General features: G+C 49.9%; 4 protein-coding genes across 5 annotated transcripts; 2 read left to right on the top strand and 2 right to left on the bottom strand.

Annotated features, from left to right (window-relative positions):
• Nucleotides 1-65: 65 nt before the first annotated feature.
• Nucleotides 66-1,728, top strand: PV06_09909 (uncharacterized protein). Its single transcript, XM_016411394.1, has 2 exons — nt 66-431; nt 489-1,728. Exons 1-2 carry the CDS (start codon nt 231-233, stop codon nt 1,551-1,553), a joined length of 1,266 nt encoding a protein of 421 aa, XP_016258148.1. The 5' UTR covers nt 66-230; the 3' UTR covers nt 1,554-1,728.
• A 10,228-nt stretch (nt 1,729-11,956) lies between these two features.
• Nucleotides 11,957-13,945, bottom strand: PV06_09908 (uncharacterized protein). Its single transcript, XM_016411393.1, has 4 exons — nt 13,703-13,945; nt 13,346-13,648; nt 12,530-13,279; nt 11,957-12,443 (listed from the first exon to the last, which is right to left on the bottom strand). The coding sequence occupies exons 1-4, from the start codon at nt 13,808-13,810 to the stop codon at nt 12,024-12,026; spliced, it is 1,581 nt and encodes a 526-aa protein (XP_016258147.1). The 5' UTR covers nt 13,811-13,945; the 3' UTR covers nt 11,957-12,023.
• A 354-nt stretch (nt 13,946-14,299) lies between these two features.
• On the top strand, nt 14,300-16,136 carry PV06_09907 (uncharacterized protein). Its single transcript, XM_016411392.1, has one exon. It carries the CDS (start codon nt 14,325-14,327, stop codon nt 15,939-15,941), a length of 1,617 nt encoding a protein of 538 aa, XP_016258146.1. The 5' UTR covers nt 14,300-14,324; the 3' UTR covers nt 15,942-16,136.
• On the bottom strand, nt 15,983-18,218 carry PV06_09906 (the record flags this gene model as incomplete). Of its 2 annotated transcripts, XM_016411391.1 has the most annotated exons (5): nt 17,824-18,218; nt 17,698-17,774; nt 16,650-17,649; nt 16,404-16,601; nt 15,983-16,338 (listed from the first exon to the last, which is right to left on the bottom strand). In XM_016411391.1, exons 2-5 carry the CDS (start codon nt 17,713-17,715, stop codon nt 15,983-15,985), a joined length of 1,572 nt encoding a protein of 523 aa, XP_016258145.1. In that variant the 5' UTR covers nt 17,716-17,774; nt 17,824-18,218. The 2 variants fall into 2 exon arrangements, with proteins under 2 accessions (XP_016258145.1, XP_016258144.1); XM_016411390.1 differs by having other exon boundaries at nt 17,698-18,218.
• Nucleotides 18,219-18,320: the final 102 nt, after the last annotated feature.

The following is an 18,320-nucleotide window of genomic DNA, read 5'->3' as shown; positions in this document are numbered from 1 at the left end:
GCTTCGACTTTGCATCCCCATCCGATCTGCCGCGTTTTCTCCAACTTCACACATGTGATTTACCAACTGTTTGTTGCATTCCCGCTCTTTTAACCCGCTCTCTGTCTGGCAATTCCCAGCTGAAAGACGTCTTCAATCTTGTTTCTGTTGAGTACAATCGACCATCAAGTATCTCATCATCTACCTTGCACTTTGTCCACCATTCTTTTGTCTTCTGCCAATGGTGTGCCATGGGAGAACACCTTGATGCTCGTCCTGCAAATGGACATGAACACTCTGCTTCGTCCCAGCTTCGGTACCTCGATCTCACCTTTGACAGTAAAGATCTCGATCAGTCTGCACTCTCTTTAGCCTACAGAATCCAGCCAAAATGGCGAGAAGGACCAGGCAAGATCGAAATCACCAAGTTCACTGAAGGTATCACCAACACGGTATGCCTCTCTACAGCTTTTGCGGGGACACGTGCTCAAACTGACTCTGCGTTACAGCTTCTCAAACTGACCAAACATGTCCCTGGCTACTCTCAAAGCCAGCTAGATCAGGACTCCATCCTCCTGCGTGCCTACGGTAACAACACCGAGATCCTCATCGACCGAGACCGAGAAGCAAGCACACATGCTTTGTGTGCCGACCGTAAATTGGCGCCGCCTTTGCTAGCAAGGTTTAGGAATGGCCTGCTCTACAGATACATCCCTGGCCAAGTGTGTACTCCCCAAGATCTCATCCGGGAGCCCATATGGCGCGCAGTCGCTGGGAGGTTGGGCCGGTGGCATGCACAGTTGCCCGTCAGTAAGGTGAAGAACGCTCCACATGATATCAATGGTCAAAGTCAAAAGGAGAATGGCATTCCTACCGAGCATACACAAGCTCTTTGCAATCCTGCTTCGCAATTGCCTGCCCCAAACATTTGGTCAGTCATGCAAAAATGGATTCACGCTCTGCCACACGATTCCCCAAAGCACAAGGCCCGCAAAGAGCTCCTCCAGCATGAACTGGATCGATCATTTAACGATCTGCAAAATGACCAAGGCCCGGGGTCGAGTGGACTCGTCTTTGGTCATTGTGATCTGTTGAGTGCCAACGTTATCATGCTGCCCAAGGCCCCCAATAGTGACGCAGGCGACAAACTCGAGGTGTTCTTCATCGACTATGAATATGCAGTACCATGCCCGGCGGCCTTCGACATTGCCAACCATTTCGCCGAATGGGGTGGTTATGATTGTGATTATAACATGCTGCCTACCAAGTCCGTTCGACGCCAGTTCCTGCAAGACTATCTCGACTCGTTCAAAGCCCACAGCGACAATCCTGTGTCAGAAAACATGCTTGAATTTTTGTGTGCCGAGGTCGATAGATACCGTGGTATGCCTGGTTTCTACTGGGGTGTATGGGCCTTAATCCAGGCTACAATCTCGCAAATTGATTTTGATTATGCCTCGTACGCCGAGGTCCGACTTGGCGAATATTTTGCTTGGAGGGCAGAAGAGAGTGGTGGTCGTACTGAGAAGAATGGAGAGATGCCTCTTCGTGAGAAGAGGTGGCAGGAGCCTTGACTGCGGTTATCAAAGTAACTCGCTTTACATTACATGTACGAGGACAGCCACAATTTCGTTGAGAACAGACGAGCAAGACATTGTGTAATGAGATGTGAGACTATAAACAGCAGACAAGAAAAAGGGGCTGCCATCACTACCCCGATAAGAATACAGACAATGTCAATGAAAAGTGTTTTGAAACAGAGCTCGTAATCTCTCATCTAGAATCCTAATATATGTTCAGCAAAGTGTTCAGTCTCACAATAAAGTCTTTGTAAAGTTCTGGGAAATCTTCTGGTTGTAGAGTTTATATTTCATCTAGGATTTTTAATATGCTCGTCCGTCATGGCCCTGACATTGTATTATTACATAGATGTATTCATGATACATCACCACTGCTATTGCCGTTGAACTATTGCAGTTGTCATCAATCTTTCTTGTCAACTGTTGCTGTTGATGTCGTCACTAACGCTCACGGTGGGTGGACATGGCCATCTGCAGGCGGAGAAGGTTTCGATAGGCCTCGATCCCGAATCACGATGGTGCTGAGTAGACAGACACCTATGAAGGGAACCCAAGATGTGAAGACGGCTCTGGAAGCTTCCATGTACGCGGAGAGGAGGATTTTGACCTGTTCGTCGGTGAAGAGGGAAAGGTCCGGGACGACGTACACGGATAAGGAGATGTCGACAGCGGGTCCCGTGGTGGTCGTTGTAGCGCTGGACAAAAGTCGCGAATATCGACGGTAAGTGTTGGAATAAATGGCCGCCGAACTGGCGAGACCGGTGGCACCACCCAGGAGACGGACAAAGTTGCGTATACCTATTATGATGGCGCGGTCGGCCGGGTCACCGTGAGCGTGGGCTGCTATGAGAGCTGCGATGGAAGAGAATCAGTCAGTCAGTGCGTAGAGTATACGCATGTATACCTGTGAAGTGACAAATTGGAACTCGTGGTATCCAGTCGTAATTCATCTCGAGACCCAAGGACAGACTCACTAGGCTGAAAAGTACACCCTATACCTGCTCCTTCGATCAACAAGATGAATACTATGACCACGGGTGAAGTGTGTCGGCCGAAAAAGGCACAACGTAACCCGGCTGCGAGGGTCCACAAGGTGTATCCGAACCATAACACCTCGCCGTACCGTTTCCTGCGGGAAATGTATTGTCCAGACAGGACCGACGTGACGCTTTGACCGATGACGATGGGTACGAGGAGAGCGGCCGACTCGAGTTCCGACCACCGTCGTACGTTTTGGTAGTACATGGGTAGGTAGTAGAAGCTGGCGTAGTAGACAAAACCGAACAGAAAGTTTTGGGACAAGACAACGCTGACGGCGAGGGATCTGAACAGATGAGCTAAATGAAGTACCTCAGAAGAGAGGGTTCGTCAACTTGTGTGATGTTTTTGATGACATAGGGCCGTAAGGGAGGTGGGATGAGATAGGAGTGTGGATGAGTGAGTGGGGAGAGATGTAGATATACATACGTGGTATCATGGGCAAAGCCGAGACTTTGTATTCAACCAAAATGAAACAAGCGGCACAGATCACTCCAAACACGAGCAAACAAATGACCGTCGGACTCGACCAGGGGAACCGTGTGCCGCCGTCTGATATGGGTATCAAGAGAAAAACGACCATGGCGGAACTGAGTAGGCCACCTAGAAGGTCGATCTTTTTCAGTTTCGTCACGGTGTCGTCCTTGAGTTTTTTGGAGGGTAGGACAAAATATACCAGTCCACTGCTGACGAGAGCGAGTCCAGCCAGGACGAAGAAGAATGAACGCCACGAAGCCGTCTCGACGAAGCCGGCTGCGAAAAATGGTCCGATGGTACTTCCTACTCCGACACAGCATCCGATAATACCTTGGTACCTATAGGTGGGAGAGGATGTGGAAGTCAGTCAGGTGTTTAAGAACATTCAGCCAAACAGGAACAAAAATTGTTCTTTCAGTAAGAGGGATATTTCGAGTTGGATCAAAGTGGGGCCAGAAAAGACACAAGACTAGTAGAATACGCACTTTCCTCGATCCTCCAAGGTGACAATGTCAGAGACGATGATCATGGCAAGGGCATTGATGCCTCCATTCCCGACTCCTGCAATGGCTCTGAAGACGTAGAGTTGTGGTCCCGTGCTCGCCAGTCCGCACGCGAGATCTCCTATGGCCAACGAGGCCAACGAGGCGAATAGTACAACATTCCTCCCGAAAATATCGGAAACCCGACCGTAGAAGACTTGGAATACCGTGTTGGCGATCAAAGATGACGTGCCTGCCCATTGAATCGTGTCGATGCTGGAGAGGTCTCTTCCTATCTTGGGTAGAATGACGGTGATGCTGTTCTGGTCGATGTAGCTGATCAGTAAAGAGATGGCCAGACTGGTGATGATGATCAGGACTTGTCGTTTCGGTAGGATGTTGGCGTGGTCATCGTCTTCGACCGTGACTTGGATGTCGTCGGGTCGAGCCATGTTGAAATGAAGCTTTGATTGACTTCGATTTTCCATCAACCCAGGAGCTGGTCGTTGACTCGTGCACACCGTGCCAGAATCGACAATTCAGCACTGCTGGGACCCTGTTCGGTCAACGCCAGAGGTATAAAGAAACAAAGAGAAAAAACAAGGTCCAAAGGATAGAAGGAAAGATAGCTCAGATTTCTTCTGTGACAACCATGACTCTATCAACGTTCAACATCCTCTCCGGTACTTGTTCTGAGGTCGCCGAGGTGAGCATCTTTGAAGATAAATGTGAGCGTGGAGAGCAAGGAACGTAAGGCTAGGAACGTAGGGTGTACCGCTTACCCCCTAAATCAGGACCCGACGGTGGATGTCCGAGAATCCATTCTGCACACCAATGGGTAAAACCAAACTTGTTCTTTGCCTCTTTTCATTTGAGGTACCTGTACACTCCATGATATGGTAGTTCTGTGGGTACTCTAACAATCGAACCATGAAGAAGACACCTTATTGGTCGGGTTCTGTAAAGCCAGGAACCGTGATATATCTGGGATCGGAATAACCACCACGTACGTGTCGGAGATTGACCTCCTTCCTGAATTTTGACAGTCCTTGTTATCGCGCAAGGATTTGCACGTGTCATCAAGATAGTGATGGAGGCGTTAAGGTCAAAGAAATTTCCATGGGTCGGACGGCGGCCTTATCAGATATCGATCGGGGTGGGTGTCGGCGTGGTCACTTCTGTATCCACTTTCACTCCGAAGGGGGTTCCAAAGGCACGAGACAACGCCCATACACCTATCGCTACAGAGGACCGAGTATCAGCTATACCATATGATCAATGGATACTGAAAACCCGGTGGACCCGATATAATAAGATCGGGGTGGATTCTGTAGTGCTTGGGTTATCTCTTGCATGATTTTGGATGCGTGTCGAAAATCTCCCGTTCAGGTATACTACAACAAGTCTGAGCACAACCTCCCGAGTTTCCAAGAGTTTTTGCTTACTGGAAGGTTCATCGAAGATTCAATAAGACCCGCACGCACCGTATCATGCCCTGGATTAATCAGGTGAGGTATTCGAGACCGTCTTCTATCTCACGGCCACCAATAGTCCTGGGGAGTCGGATTGTTGAGTTGCTCGAACTCTCCATAACCACCCAGCGAGCCACCGTACGGCCAGAACTGTCGCGTTATGTCTTCCTCTGCGTTGGTCATCTGGCTCAACATCTGCAGTGCAGCGTCGCCACCTTCACAGAACGACGAAAGAGTATTCGGACTTATTTGAATAGGTGCCAAGGGCATGGCAGGAACATTCGAGTGTCCCGTGAGAAGCTCATCCTGGCTGCTTCCTGCTCCCGCTTGTACGGTGCCGGCAATACGGTCCATGGTGGCGTTTATCAATTCGTCCATGGCATTTCTGTATCCGCGAGCACTGGGTGCTCTCTCTGCTATTATGCAGAGTACGGACGAACAAGCACGAAGGTCGTTGGCCGTCTGTAAGCTCCATAGTCCCGGTGATATCCACAGACAATAGCTTTTCACGCGCACAGTCAGTCAAGTGTGTTCTCCCCGGCCTGGAAATCATGCGTCAAAAGGGACTCGTTGGGAACTTACCACATGGTCAATCCGGCAATAAAGATCGAATGTAAGGCAATGAAGGAATGCCCATATAGATGGTTGGAATGTAGACGCTTGAAGATCTGACATATTTGGCCTGATGCTTCCAAGCAAAGTGACGTCCGAGGGTCGTTGGGGGGGATGATGGACAAGAACGGTTGAAGCAATAAGCGAACGGCCTTGTGGTATTGAATCATCGGATAATCGGTCTCTACTGGTGACAACCGGGGCAGACGCTCTTTCCAATCACGGAGAAGTTGTAGCAATGGTTCAATTTTATGCACGAGATCGGCTCGATTGCGATCTGCGCGGTAGATCTTGTGATGGATCTTGGAGTCGAGTTGTTTCAGTTGGAACATGTGAAGGCCCATTGTCAAGGACGTGGTATGCGATGCGTCTGGTTGATTTTTGGCTTGAGCTATCAATATTGGGTCTCGGATATCGTCGTTGATGTTGAGTGGTAGCTTGAATGACTATCATTAGTTCATTGTATTACCATTCATACATAAGGAAACAAGGCCAGGCGAGGCGTGGCTACTTACCCGAGCGTCAATTACTCGATCATTGATGCTAAAGGGTCGGCCGAAAGATATGGAAATGTGTCTCTCCAATGAATAGACTGTCCAAAACAGCCTTCTATTCAGTTCCTGCTGAAATATGTCTCCATCTGTGTAGAATGCTTCGCGGTGAAGGCCAAGCTCAATCTTTTTTTGTTTTGGAGTTAGTGACTCACTTCGCCGTGACCAAGGAAAACATAATTGCTTACACAAGTTCTCATTGCCATTCCGATCAAAGACCAGATCCCAGAGTTGGAAGGTGAGCGAAGGTGGTATATAACCAATAAAGCCATCGCTTCCACATTCTTGGTTGAATGTTCCCGCGCCGCTGACACATGTCGAAAGGCAGTGATGAAGAATTTCTACATCGCAAGAAGTCAGACATCTACTTCACTCAAATGAATGTTTTCGTTGTCGACGTACCTCAGGAGAAGTATACTCGTACGCCTCTGTCATTTTGAGCAATTGTGCTCCAATGGCGTACACCATGTATAGCTTGAACGTCCAGAATTTGTCATCGACAGAATCCGAAGGAGCGTCGAACCTGATCGAGTGGTGTCTTCGTAGGCTAACCCTGTCGAGGAAAGGGTACAGAGGATGGATCCTGAACGTAGGAGAAGGGTTGCGTCAGTTCGTACTTGTGATACATCAATTTCGCAATAGATGAATACTCACCTGTTCAGATATGCATCGAGGATACGATTCCCCATATCCGGGTCCGGGGGGCCAGCTCCATCACGCTCCAAGTCCGCCGGGGTGATGTTGTGGAAGCTCTCCGCTAGGCTACAAGGTCGGATCTTGTTCCAGACAGTAGCTTGCACAACTGAGTCAAGGTCCACGACCAGCGCATAGCCGGATGAGGACCCGACATAACTCTGTCCGCCACCTAGATTCAAAAACCCGACCACATCGGCGATATGTGACTGTGCTTGATCGCCGCTATCCTGTGGTCTCGTCGGGGTTTGTGTCTTCAGGGTGTTAGGGCTAAGCGCTTCATGTAATGTGGAAATGGAATGGATGCCAGCCTTGTCACTGCTGGTGGTAGTAGGGGAGCCAGAATGAGGGAATGTCTTGAGGCACTCGACACCAGCTTTCCAGCAGTTGCTGCAAGAGGGCGAGGCAGAGTCACATGCCTGCTTCCGCCTCTGACATCTGTCGCACGCCGTTCTTTTGGAGATCCTCTGACGCTTGCGAGGGGTCATGCTATCGTCCTGCATTATATCGGGCTTGAAGAGATCGGATAATCCTAGATCGTCAAGATGTGCGGACTAAGCTACCTGTACACCAGGAGAGGGGGAATCGAAGCAGATTACGGCATCTCGGATCGATTAAGAAGGCTGAGTCACTAGCCTATCGCCAATGCATGATGACTTCCTCTACGTCCCCAGTTGTAGTTGATAAGGACGTCCAAGCCAAGTCGGGTAGCAGGTGTACTTATCAAAAGTGGCGATTGGTAGTCCACTGCGGAGTATCTAACTGTACCTCGGATATGGCCGCGACTCATCGTGCTAGAACGTGTACTTTTGATAAATGTGTGGAAGTGGTTTATATTCATGAACACAGTCTGCGAGATTATCTGATCAGAACCAAGTCAAAAAGGGCCAAGTATGCTCAGTAATGCATTACGCAGCATACGGGTAGGCTACCTAGAGAATATATTTAAAGTCCAAAGCCCGATCTCCTTGCTTGCCATTCTCAGTCGCACCCTCAGCGATCAACTTCTCCTTCTGGTTATTTCTGTAGCGCAAAAGCAGGTAAATTGCCACGATACCGAACATGGCCGCGGTCTCCATCCCCAGAGATACAGCATTGCCCATTATATACCTCGGTCCATCGCTCGAAGGATAGATTTGTGATGAAATAAGACCGGAGATGTTTGCCAGCGAAGCAAACAGCGGAATGCCCACCGACCGCTTGTAGTCAGGTTTGAGGTTGTTGCTCACCCAGGTCAGGAGCATCGTATTGTAAGGGTAGATCCCTGTGATATGTTGTAAGCAATAGTCCGAACATTATTTGAGTCTGTACCTACCAGCAGCGCAGAGGAACATGGCAAAGTATCCAGCTCCGATGCTTTCACTGGCTATAACGATGATATAGCCGATGAGGACAAACCAGGTTGCAACGACGGCGACCACTGCCCTTCGATTCAGTTTGTCTGACATCCACGATGCAAATAAAAGGCTAATGCATGCAAGGATGTAGACAGGAATTGTCAGATAGTTTGCTTGCAGAGACGTATATCTGCTGTATGTCAGCGCTTGCTTGTGAAAAAGACAGAAACACTCACCCTAAACCCTTGATGATTGTTGGCAGAAACGTGCCGAACCCGAAAAGCGGCACCGAAGAGCAAAAGAGACTTGCAGCTGCAATGTAGATGAATGGATCGGTTAGAGCCATCTTGACGTAAGACCACGAGAACTTGTCTTCTCCTTTATAAATGGCATCACGTTGTTTGCGAGCCATCATCAACTCCTTCTCCTCTTCGTTGAGAAACCAAGCCTTCTCGGCTGTAGAAGGCAAAGTGAGTCAACAGAGCCCACCCAGAACAAAGGAAATGATTCCCTCGATGATAAATAGCCATCTCCAAGCCTCGAGGCCGTTTCTTTCTCCCATGGTCTGAATACCGTACGCAATCAGACCTCCAAAGGCACCGGACAGTGCACTTGCTCCGTAGAGAGACGCCACACGCTTGGCCTGTGATCCTCGGGTGTAGACAGTCGAGATGAAAAACGTCAAGCAAGGGAACAAACCAGCCTCACACGCACCGAGAAGGAGCCGCATGACGAGAGCTTGAGCGTAGTTCTTGATGAAACCTGTCCCCAGAGTCACAACACTCCAACAAACCATGGCGACGGCAAGAGTCTTGTTGGCGCCAAAGCGCTTCACGGACATGACCCAAGGAATCTCGAAAACAACATATGTCACGTAGAAGAGAGTCGAGATATTGTTGAACTCAATACCCTTGAGCCCGATGCCTTCTTCGAATCCAAAAATTCTTGCATTTCCTTTGTATTTTGATACGGTTAGTGGATGGTCAAGTTTATTGGGTAGAGAGGTGGCTGCTTACCGATGTTGGAACGATCAAGATAAGCCAGGATGATCAGCATGGCCATCTGGGGAAGGAGGAACTTGTCGTATTTTGCCATGGTGCGACGTTCCAAAGCAGGATCGATGTAGATGTCATGGCTTCCATGGATGGAGGATGCGGTGACTGCGTCTTGGGGTAGGACTTTGGTCTCTTTGGTCTCTTCTTCTGCCGTATACATTGTGGGCGGGATTTGTAGTACAATATCAATGGATAGTGAGTGTCTCTCGCTCTGGTCTTCCGTTAACGTTGGGTAGAAGCTTCAGATATATGCAAAAGGGCGTACCCTAAGTTCGTATCAATGACACCTCTAGAAGGGAAATATCTTGGAAAGCACCCGTGCAGGGTCTGCTGAACTCGCATCTGACCTGTCAACTCGGCCGTCCGAGAAGAGGAGGTGTGTGATGCCGATCTCTCTACTCCAACTCACCAATATGATACATGATAAGGCGATACCAACATGTAGTCGGGGTGGAGCCGTCGGCGCTCCGAAACGATACTTTCGGACAGTGGAGTTCGCTCTCGGTTAGCAGGTTAACGGCACAGAAGCGAACACTTCGACACCTCTGAAAAGGCTGGTAGATGCTTCCTCGGCGACCACGTTTGAACAGGAGACGACCTGGACCCTGAAAGTACATCGATTAATCTTTGGGAATGCTGCTGTGCACTCTGTTACCTCATATCGGAGCAAGTCTGGTGAATGAAAAAGGGAACAACAGCCAGGATCAAGTGATCCCAACGGATAAGTCCGATTGCAAGTGACTGCAAGCAGTAACAGAATCTCTACTCGCGAGGATACAGCAACACACCAGAAACCATACTCAACGATGCCGACAAACATCAGTACCACGGCTACTTGGAACGAGCGAAGTGCAGCAAAGAAGAAGTCGGTCCTGAATGGAGTGCCGGCCAAATTTATCCATGACGGCCTTGAATTTCGAGATGACGATATCACCGCCGTGCTGGATATTCCGTCCAAGCTCCTGGCCGAGGAAGAACTTTCTATTACAGTATTAGATGCTACGACAGTAGTAGCAGCCATTGCGAAGAAGAACTACTCTTGCGTCCAAGTGTTGGATGCATTCACCCACCGAGCCGCGATTGCCCACAAACTTCTGAATTGCTGTCTCGAGTTCAGGTACGGCGATGCCCGAGCAGAAGCTGAGAGACTAGACGCTCACTACCGGGAGACGGGAAAACTGGTAGGCCCTCTGCACGGCTTGCCCATCTCAGTCAAGGATCAATGCCGTATCGTGGGCACCGAGACCACCTGCGGATTTGTAGATGGGATTGGCAGGGTTGACACGGAAGACTCTGTCTTGGTCGATATATTGAAGCGTGCTGGGGCCATCATCTTTGTCAAGACCAACCTGAGCATTGGATGTTTTTGGGGAGAAACCATAAACAAGTAAGACAAATCCATTTGCCTTTTGCATTTGCATTTGCAAAGAAATACATGGGCTAATGGGTCAGTGTTATTGGACACACTTCGAACCCTTTCAATCGTTCCTTTTCATGTGGTGGCTCTAGTGGTGGGGAGGGTGCGTTGTTAGGAATGCACGGTAGCCCTATGGGTGTGGGTTCAGATCTCGGGGGATCTATACGAAGGTGAGTCGGTCACCGGTCGATCTCAAGGCCACCAAAGATTGATCGTATCTTCCTACACAGTCCATCCGCATATCAGGGTCTCTGGGGCTTGAGACCATCGACAGGTCGCATTCCGTACTATAAGATGCTCAACAGTATGGAAGGCAACGAGATCGTGGAGTCGGTGGCAGGACCCATGTCTCATTCCCCAGAGTCACTGGAACTGTTCGTCAGAACTGTCGCGGATTCGCAGCCCTGGCTCCATGACCCGAAATGCCATCCACTGCCGTGGCGAGAGCACGAATTCCGGACGGTGACTATGGGAGGCAGAAAATTGCGGATTGGACTCATGTCCTGGGACGGCTACGTTCTTCCACAGCCGCCCATTCGTCGAGCCATGAATGAGGTTGTGGAGAAGTTAACAGCCGCGGGACATGAGATTGTGCCTTGGAGAGTCGACCAGAAGAAGGCATTGTCACTCTTGGTAACCACCCCTTTTTCAGACCCAGATATTCACCCTTGAATACCTGTGCTAATAGAAATTGGTCTTTTTCAGACAAGAGCATTTACCTGTGATGGTCGCGGTGATCATGATAGGACTATTGCAAGGTCCGGCGAGCCCGACCTGAACCTTTTCTTCCGTTCGTCGCAACGACCCGACACGTTGCTCGAAAACTGGGCGCTGGCTATGGAGAGGAACGACTTCAGAGCCGAGGTTCTTGAGCAATGGAACGCGACAGTAGATGAAAATGGCGCTCCAATAGATGTGTATCTGACTCCTGTCAATCCCTCGGTGTGTCCCAAGCATGGTGATTACAAGCGAGTCAGGTATCTAGGGTACACGGGGACAGCAAACTGTCTTGACTTTACTGCCTGCACCATTCCTGTTTCATTTGTGGACCCAGAAAAGGATCTGGCAGATGCGGAAGATGGCGCCCACGACGCCCAGGGAAACAAAATTCCCTCGCCCGTATCGGATCTGGACAGGGCGATCAGGAACAACTACCGACCGGAGATATATGGTGGTTTGCCGCTGACGGTCCAGATTGTCGGTCGTAGACTGGAAGAGGAAAAAGTTCTGGGCATCGCACAGACAATCCGACAACTTTTGTAGTCTTCACTTTGACCTTTGGTCCCTGGCAGATATTACTTCTATATGGAGCTGCATGATGCTTCCCTGTCTACACACTTGACCTTGCATCCTGCTCTTGGTGTGTTGTAACAGGTGCCTTCTCTTCATCTCCGACAGTTCTCTCAATCATTCCGTGATCCTCTTTAGACAGAGAGTCTTTTACCCGCCTATGCTCATGGTCTAGCTCCATGCGAGGCTGCTCTGCCCATTTCTTCGCCGGGATACCACGGTTGAAGAAATCCTCAATCTCTTCCATGGACCGACCAGTCACCTCACCGACACAGAAGTAGACGTACGACAGTGACACGAAACAGAGGCCGGTATAGATGAAACCAGTCTTAGGGCCCAGGTTGGCAGAGTAGTATAAATAGGGTAGCGTGAACACAGTTGCCCAGACAGTGATCCAGAAGGATGCCACGGCCAGGGCGTAGATTTTGTTCCGGTTGCGGCCAACCGCCATTTCCGATGCCTAGGAAAATTGTTGTCAGCCTCAATGTAATTACATTTGTAAAAGAAGAGGTCCCAACAAAGTCCTTCAAGGGGGCCTCAACTTACCATTGTCCATCCTAGTGGGCCCCAAGCAAAGTTGAAAGCCACGATTTCAATGATGACGAAGGAGATGATGACCTTGCCGAAAGTCTTGCTCACATCACCACCAGGGATACCGAGACAACCGACGATGAAGATAGACACGGTCATGATGGAGGTTGTGATCAGCAACAGTGGCCTTCTCGGGATCTTGTTGGCGCAGAGAACGGCGGCGAAGACGACAAAGACTTGAATTATGAAGACGATGAGAGTCATCAAGAACGGATCCTTCAGGCCAATGGCCTTGGAGAAGACGGTCCCAAAGTAGTAGAACCATTGGATGCCGTTGATCTGCTGGGCGATGAGGGCTCCGGCTGAGTAGATGAGCTTGCGGCGCTCCACTGGGTCGGTGACGAGTGACGCCCAAGAGGACTGAGATGCAAGTTCGTCTTCCTTGTCGACGTTGTGTCGCAGGGTCGCGATATCCGCCTTTGTGTCGTAATTCTTGTCCTCTCGATGAACGAGCTTGAGTGCCCTTTCAGCCTGCGCGTCCCTGTTCTTCCGTACCAACCAACGTGGTGTTTCCGGTACGAACCAGATCAACGCCAGGACGAGTCCCGGGAATAGAAACTGCAGGGCGATCGGCAAGCGGTACGCCAGCGACGTGTGGTTGTTCTCCATGCCTCGGTTGATGGCAGCGGCGATGATCTGCGAGACAGACAACGTGAGCTGCCAGCACATGAGGAGGGGCCCGCGGATGGCTGTAGGTGCGATTTCCTGTCGATCAGGTACCTAGTTAGCATGGCAAGCCTCGTTCCAAGCAAAAGACGATGGAAAACATACTGCAATATACAATGGCGACGTCGAAGAGAAGGCGCCAACTCCATAGCCAAGGATGGCCCGTCCAGCTGTCATGTATTTTTGATTCGACTCGGTAGACAGTTGCAACACGACTCCGACTATGGTCACTATGGACCCGATGAACAAGACACCCTTCCTCCCAAAATAATCATTGAGAGGTGCAGCCGTCAGAGACCCGACCAATTCGCCCACGTTGATCATCGATGTCATGATGGACAATTGCGAGGGGGTTATGACCTTTTCGCCATCAGCGTTCGTGGTGCCGAAGTGTTCGATGAAGACGTCCTATCAAATTGTCAATGGGATTATCAAGACGGCGAGACAGATCAAGACACGTACCAGAGTAGATACGCCATTGAAGTAGACGCCGTCATAGCCATATAGGCAGGCACCAAGGGCTGCAAAGGCACAAAAGGTCCAAGCCCAAGGGTACTTGATGTTGAACATTATGGAAGGTCAATGTGGAGGTGAAACTGAAAGCCGTTTAGGCAAATGATTGTGGCAAGGATGGTCGTGAGGGTGGTTGCTGAGATAGGAACGCGATACTGCTCTGTGAAGTCGCCATCTCAAGTTCTGACGCTGGATATATAGTCTACGTCGTCGAGAAGAGAACGGCAATTCCCCAGATTGTCTCGTGCTGAAGTTTTGTGGACTACACAGGACTAAAACTCCGCCATTGGTGGAGACGGCCTGGATGGGAGTTCCGCTGGCCTATAACGTGTCTTGCCGTGCCTCTTCGGCCGCCGTACTTGGAGCCGTCGCCGGACATGCCGGCCGAACGGCCGTCTGCTTCTCGGCGGGCGACACTTGTGGTGCTGCTGTTCTTCCCGACTCAGGGTCCCTGATGTTATTGCATCCATTAGGAGACTTGTGTTTTCCTTTATAAGATGTTGTAGACGTTTGGGCTTCCGATGTTCCTGGAAATCGATTGCGGTAGAATAGATTGCGAACTCGGTACATCATGGTCATCGAACTAATAAGATCCAAAGCCAAAAACGAGAATTACAGTCGACCCTCGAAAGGCCAGGCTTCAGCAGATGCTATCCCTATCCTTATCGATGATACCTATCATTTATTTCATTTAACAACACCTCCGTACACGATTCATCACCCTCCTCGATTGCGGTCTTCGTGGTTGCGAATTCGTTCCACAGATCTTGAGAGCTGGACACGGGATAGTGTTCATGCGATCGCACCAGGCTCCCATCCTCAGGATCCAGATGCCGATGGTGCTTGGACCGGGTCTGCCCTGATAGGACCAGATGGAAATCTCCAGATCTTCTACACCGGCTACAATCTAGCCCACGGCGGTCGACAGATCATTCTGAGGGCATTGGGTTCTGACAGGCATGGCTCGAAGTTCAGAAAGTTGGTCGAGCCTTTGTTCATCGATCCCAAAACTTCAGCCCGAGGGGCTTTCGAGGACATCGATTTTAGAGACGCCTATGTCTTTTTCAATGAACAAGTCTCGGAATACTGGATGATCGTAGGCACGAGACTGTCCAATGGTCCCCGGTGGACAAGGGGCTGCCTAGCCTTACTTACATCTCTCGACCTGGAGAAGTGGACACTGCACAGGGAGCCACTATATGCCCCCAACGACATGTACTGCCCTGAGTGCCCCGAGCTCTTCAGCCTGCCGAATGGAAAGTGGTATCTCTTCTACTCTAGATTTGCAAGTCCGGACGCAGGCACTGTGTACCGCATCGCCGATAGTCCGTATGGTCCATTTCGGGTACCTAGGGATGGATCCCACGGACGGCTTGACGGGCGACGTTGGTATGCGGCAAAGTCATGTCCCAAGGCCGGTGACCCTTCGAAACGAATCTTTTTTGGCTGGACGGGCGACTACAATGTAGAGGACGGCAAGTGGCTTTGGGGCGGAGACATGGCATTACCAAGGCAAGTTTCAGCAAACCTGGATCATACCTTAAGGATGGACCCCCTAGGAAAAAGTACCAAAATCTGTACAAACCTGTTAGACGACCTCAACGGCTGGGGAGGCAGCTCCACGCTCGAGCTAGCAGCGATCGGAACGACAAAGACCCATCCTTTGCGGTCATGTCATGGGGCGGAGACCTCTATGAATTACCTCGAGTTCAGTATTGAAAAGTGCGAGGCAGCATCATTCGGAATTTTGTTCTGTTATGACTCAGATATGCGAGGTCACAAGATTTTCTTTGTTCCAGATACCAACGAGACTTTGACATTGATCTTACGTACAGATCTTCCCCCGTTGGATGATTTCTGGGCGGATCAGTATAGCCTCCATCTTCCTCGGGGTGTCGATGGCCCAGATATCGTCCGCCACGATCATGTGAACATTCAGGGCCAGGCACAACTTTTTATGGAGGGAGACCTCTTGCACTTCTTTTTCGGTGGGCGGGCTATGACTTATCGGATGCCACCTCGGAAGGGCGGAGTCACTGCGCAGTCTTCCGAAGGGATCAGGAACGGAGAAATGAACGGTGTGACCAGAGCTGATAGTGGTCGGAAACAAGATCATTGTAGTGAGACTACGTTCGCATTTTTCGTTGAGGATGGAGAGGTATCCCTATCTAATATTCGCTTTAGATAAAGCAGCGTCCGCTCTTCGACGCTCGAAGAATGTAAAATTTATTAAGGAGGCCTGAGATCCATACCTTCAAGCAAGTCGAACGAGTTGAAGTCCAGAGCTGCCAAATCCCAATTAGCAAAGTTCGAAAAGTCGAATTCTTGCTTTTCTGCCTCACGAAACCCAAAGTCAGCACTCTCGTCGGGGCGGATTGCTAGCGCATGTTCAAGGCCTCGCAAAATTGCTCCTTCAAGCCTGTTCGCCGCATAACGCATAGGCTCGCTACTTCGATTCATTGTTCGTAGAGTCCAGATGTATGAATTCAGAAGATCTTGCCAGTGATCGCGCTCCTGGGAAGACACCGATGTTACTAGAAGTAAGGTGATGAACGAGCCAAGTAACGAGAAGATATACGAGGAGGCTACACGCTACCAGTTAGTTTCAAGGTAAACTTGCGAGAGAACGGCGTAGAAATGAAAACCATACCTGAAAACCAGAACGCTTCCAAATGGTCGGGGCGGAGAGAAGTGACCAACTTCATAGCAGCCTGTGCAACTTCAAAACCGACTTTCCTGATCTCGGAGAGAACCTCATTATTCTGGGTCCTGGGTGGTAAGGCCGCGGAGCGAACCAGACGTCGGACCAAGTTCATCATTACTCCATGATAAGCTAAATGTAGATAACCTTTATATGTGTTAGAACATACCCTTCTCAATATGGGTAAAACATTACCGTGAGGGCTAAGCTGTCGCTGGTATCTAACAGTGAGACTGACGCTGGCTGGCAAGTCTATGTACCATTGCTGAAGCTGTTGTACCAGAGGCATGATGGAGCAGAATAGTTCGTCGCAGTCCTGGCTGGCTGAGCTGTTTAGGGTATAAAAGCGGTCCTGTATTTCACTCAAGTACTGGCTGAGATGAATCATTTCTAGAAACTGAGCTTTCCCAGCAAGCTCATACTCGTTGGATTCTACTTCGGGATTCGGAGTTAGATCATCAAAGTCTGCAAGTGTCAACGCCTCTAAACCCCAATTAGATCCGTGGATATGTGATGGCCTTCCAAATGCCATCGATGTCCATTTATCTTGTAAGAAGAGAGCCCAGGCCAATCGTTTACGCAGATTCTTCTCCCATTGAGGGATTGACCAACCTGAGCAGTCCAGATGGAGGCCGATGCATTCTCCAACCGCGAGTGCCTGTGAGACGTATCCCCACACAAATGTGTGATCTGGGTTGAGCGGATTTTCCGGCTTGCATTGTAGAAACAATAGGATGGCCTCAATCGAAGATAGCCTTGGTAGGTGGTAGGAGTTTTGAATTGCTTGAGAGGTTAACTGTCGAAGTAGTCGGGAATCGGGAGGCGCTTGAATGCTCAACTCCGTGTCATAAGACCACCAGGTGAGGGATATGAGATATACGGCCCCAAGCAGGGCTGGAGAGATACGGCGGTACGATCTCTGATATTTTTCCATAAACCCGGCCTTGAAGAGTATTGGATAAGATGGTTGTACCATTCGCCAGAAAAGTTGGACTAATCGAGCTCCATGTGGTTGGACGCAATCTTCGATAGAGTCAGCTTCGGTGTTGGTGGTGGTGGAGACTTGGACTTTATCGTCGGCTACCACATGGAATGTGATAGGATAGTTCCGCCCTTGATCGGTGTCCTGAACCCGGCGTATACTATGAGTGTCAAGTTTGAACTCGTGTGAGATGGGATCATATGGTCGATGGCGCTGTGGCTGTCAGCGTGTTATAGCAATTTTTATGGAATGAAGGTTCACCATCAGAATAGGTTCCATGTCGCTTGTGAGACCGTAGAGTTCAGCAAAACGTTTACCTGCCAACCCAAGGGTTTTATCTTGATTGTTAGTTCTTGGTGGTCCTGAGAATGCTGACATGGGACTGACACCCAGCGCTTGTGTTTCTACAGGGGCGGACGAGGCTGTCACACGAGCTGCATTCGACTCCGGTAAAGGTTGGAGGGGCGTTTGTTGAGGCAATCCATTGGCGACACTGGATGCACGGTCTGTTGCCCGTGGCGCTATGACAGTGGGCATCCTTTGTGGCGGGTCTTTTGCATATGTGCAAGCGCTGCCCCGAGCTAGACAATGCAAACAAGAATCAGATGCTTCGGAAGGTGTGCACTTTGTCTTGCGAAGCCGACAGACATCGCAAGGTCGAGTAGCTCGTCGTGGCTTCTTCTGCTTGGTCAGCTGTCGACCCTGAAATGCATTCATTATCGTGGGGGAAGCTTTAGTGCTGAATCATTGTAATATTTCAAGTGAATCGATGTTGATTTAGGTATGAGGCATGAGTACGGGGAATCATAAAGATAAGGTAGTATTGTCACAGGGGCCTTGACCGTTAAGCTGCTACGGGGGAGCATGAATGCTCGGAAGAGCAA

Source organism: Exophiala oligosperma, assembly GCF_000835515.1.
Source record: "Exophiala oligosperma strain CBS 72588 unplaced genomic scaffold supercont1.11, whole genome shotgun sequence".
In the NCBI taxonomy this organism is placed as follows: Eukaryota; Fungi; Ascomycota; class Eurotiomycetes; order Chaetothyriales; family Herpotrichiellaceae; genus Exophiala; species Exophiala oligosperma.
This window is presented reverse-complemented; position numbering and strand designations above follow the sequence as displayed.

Excerpts from the sequence above, each read along its gene's own strand:
- PV06_09909 (XM_016411394.1), top strand. The coding sequence starts at position 231 with ATGGGAGAACACCTTGATGCTCGTCCTGCAAATGGACATGAACACTCT. Across the intron at positions 432-488 it reads CTGAAGGTATCACCAACACG|CTTCTCAAACTGACCAAACA; the intron begins GTATGCCTCTCT and ends TCTGCGTTACAG.
- PV06_09908 (XM_016411393.1), bottom strand. The coding sequence starts at position 13,810 with ATGTTCAACATCAAGTACCCTTGGGCTTGGACCTTTTGTGCCTTTGCA. Across the intron at positions 13,649-13,702 it reads TCAATGGCGTATCTACTCTG|GACGTCTTCATCGAACACTT; the intron begins GTACGTGTCTTG and ends ACAATTTGATAG. Across the intron at positions 13,280-13,345 it reads CGTCGCCATTGTATATTGCA|GAAATCGCACCTACAGCCAT; the intron begins GTATGTTTTCCA and ends CCTGATCGACAG.
- PV06_09907 (XM_016411392.1), top strand. The coding sequence starts at position 14,325 with ATGGTCATCGAACTAATAAGATCCAAAGCCAAAAACGAGAATTACAGT.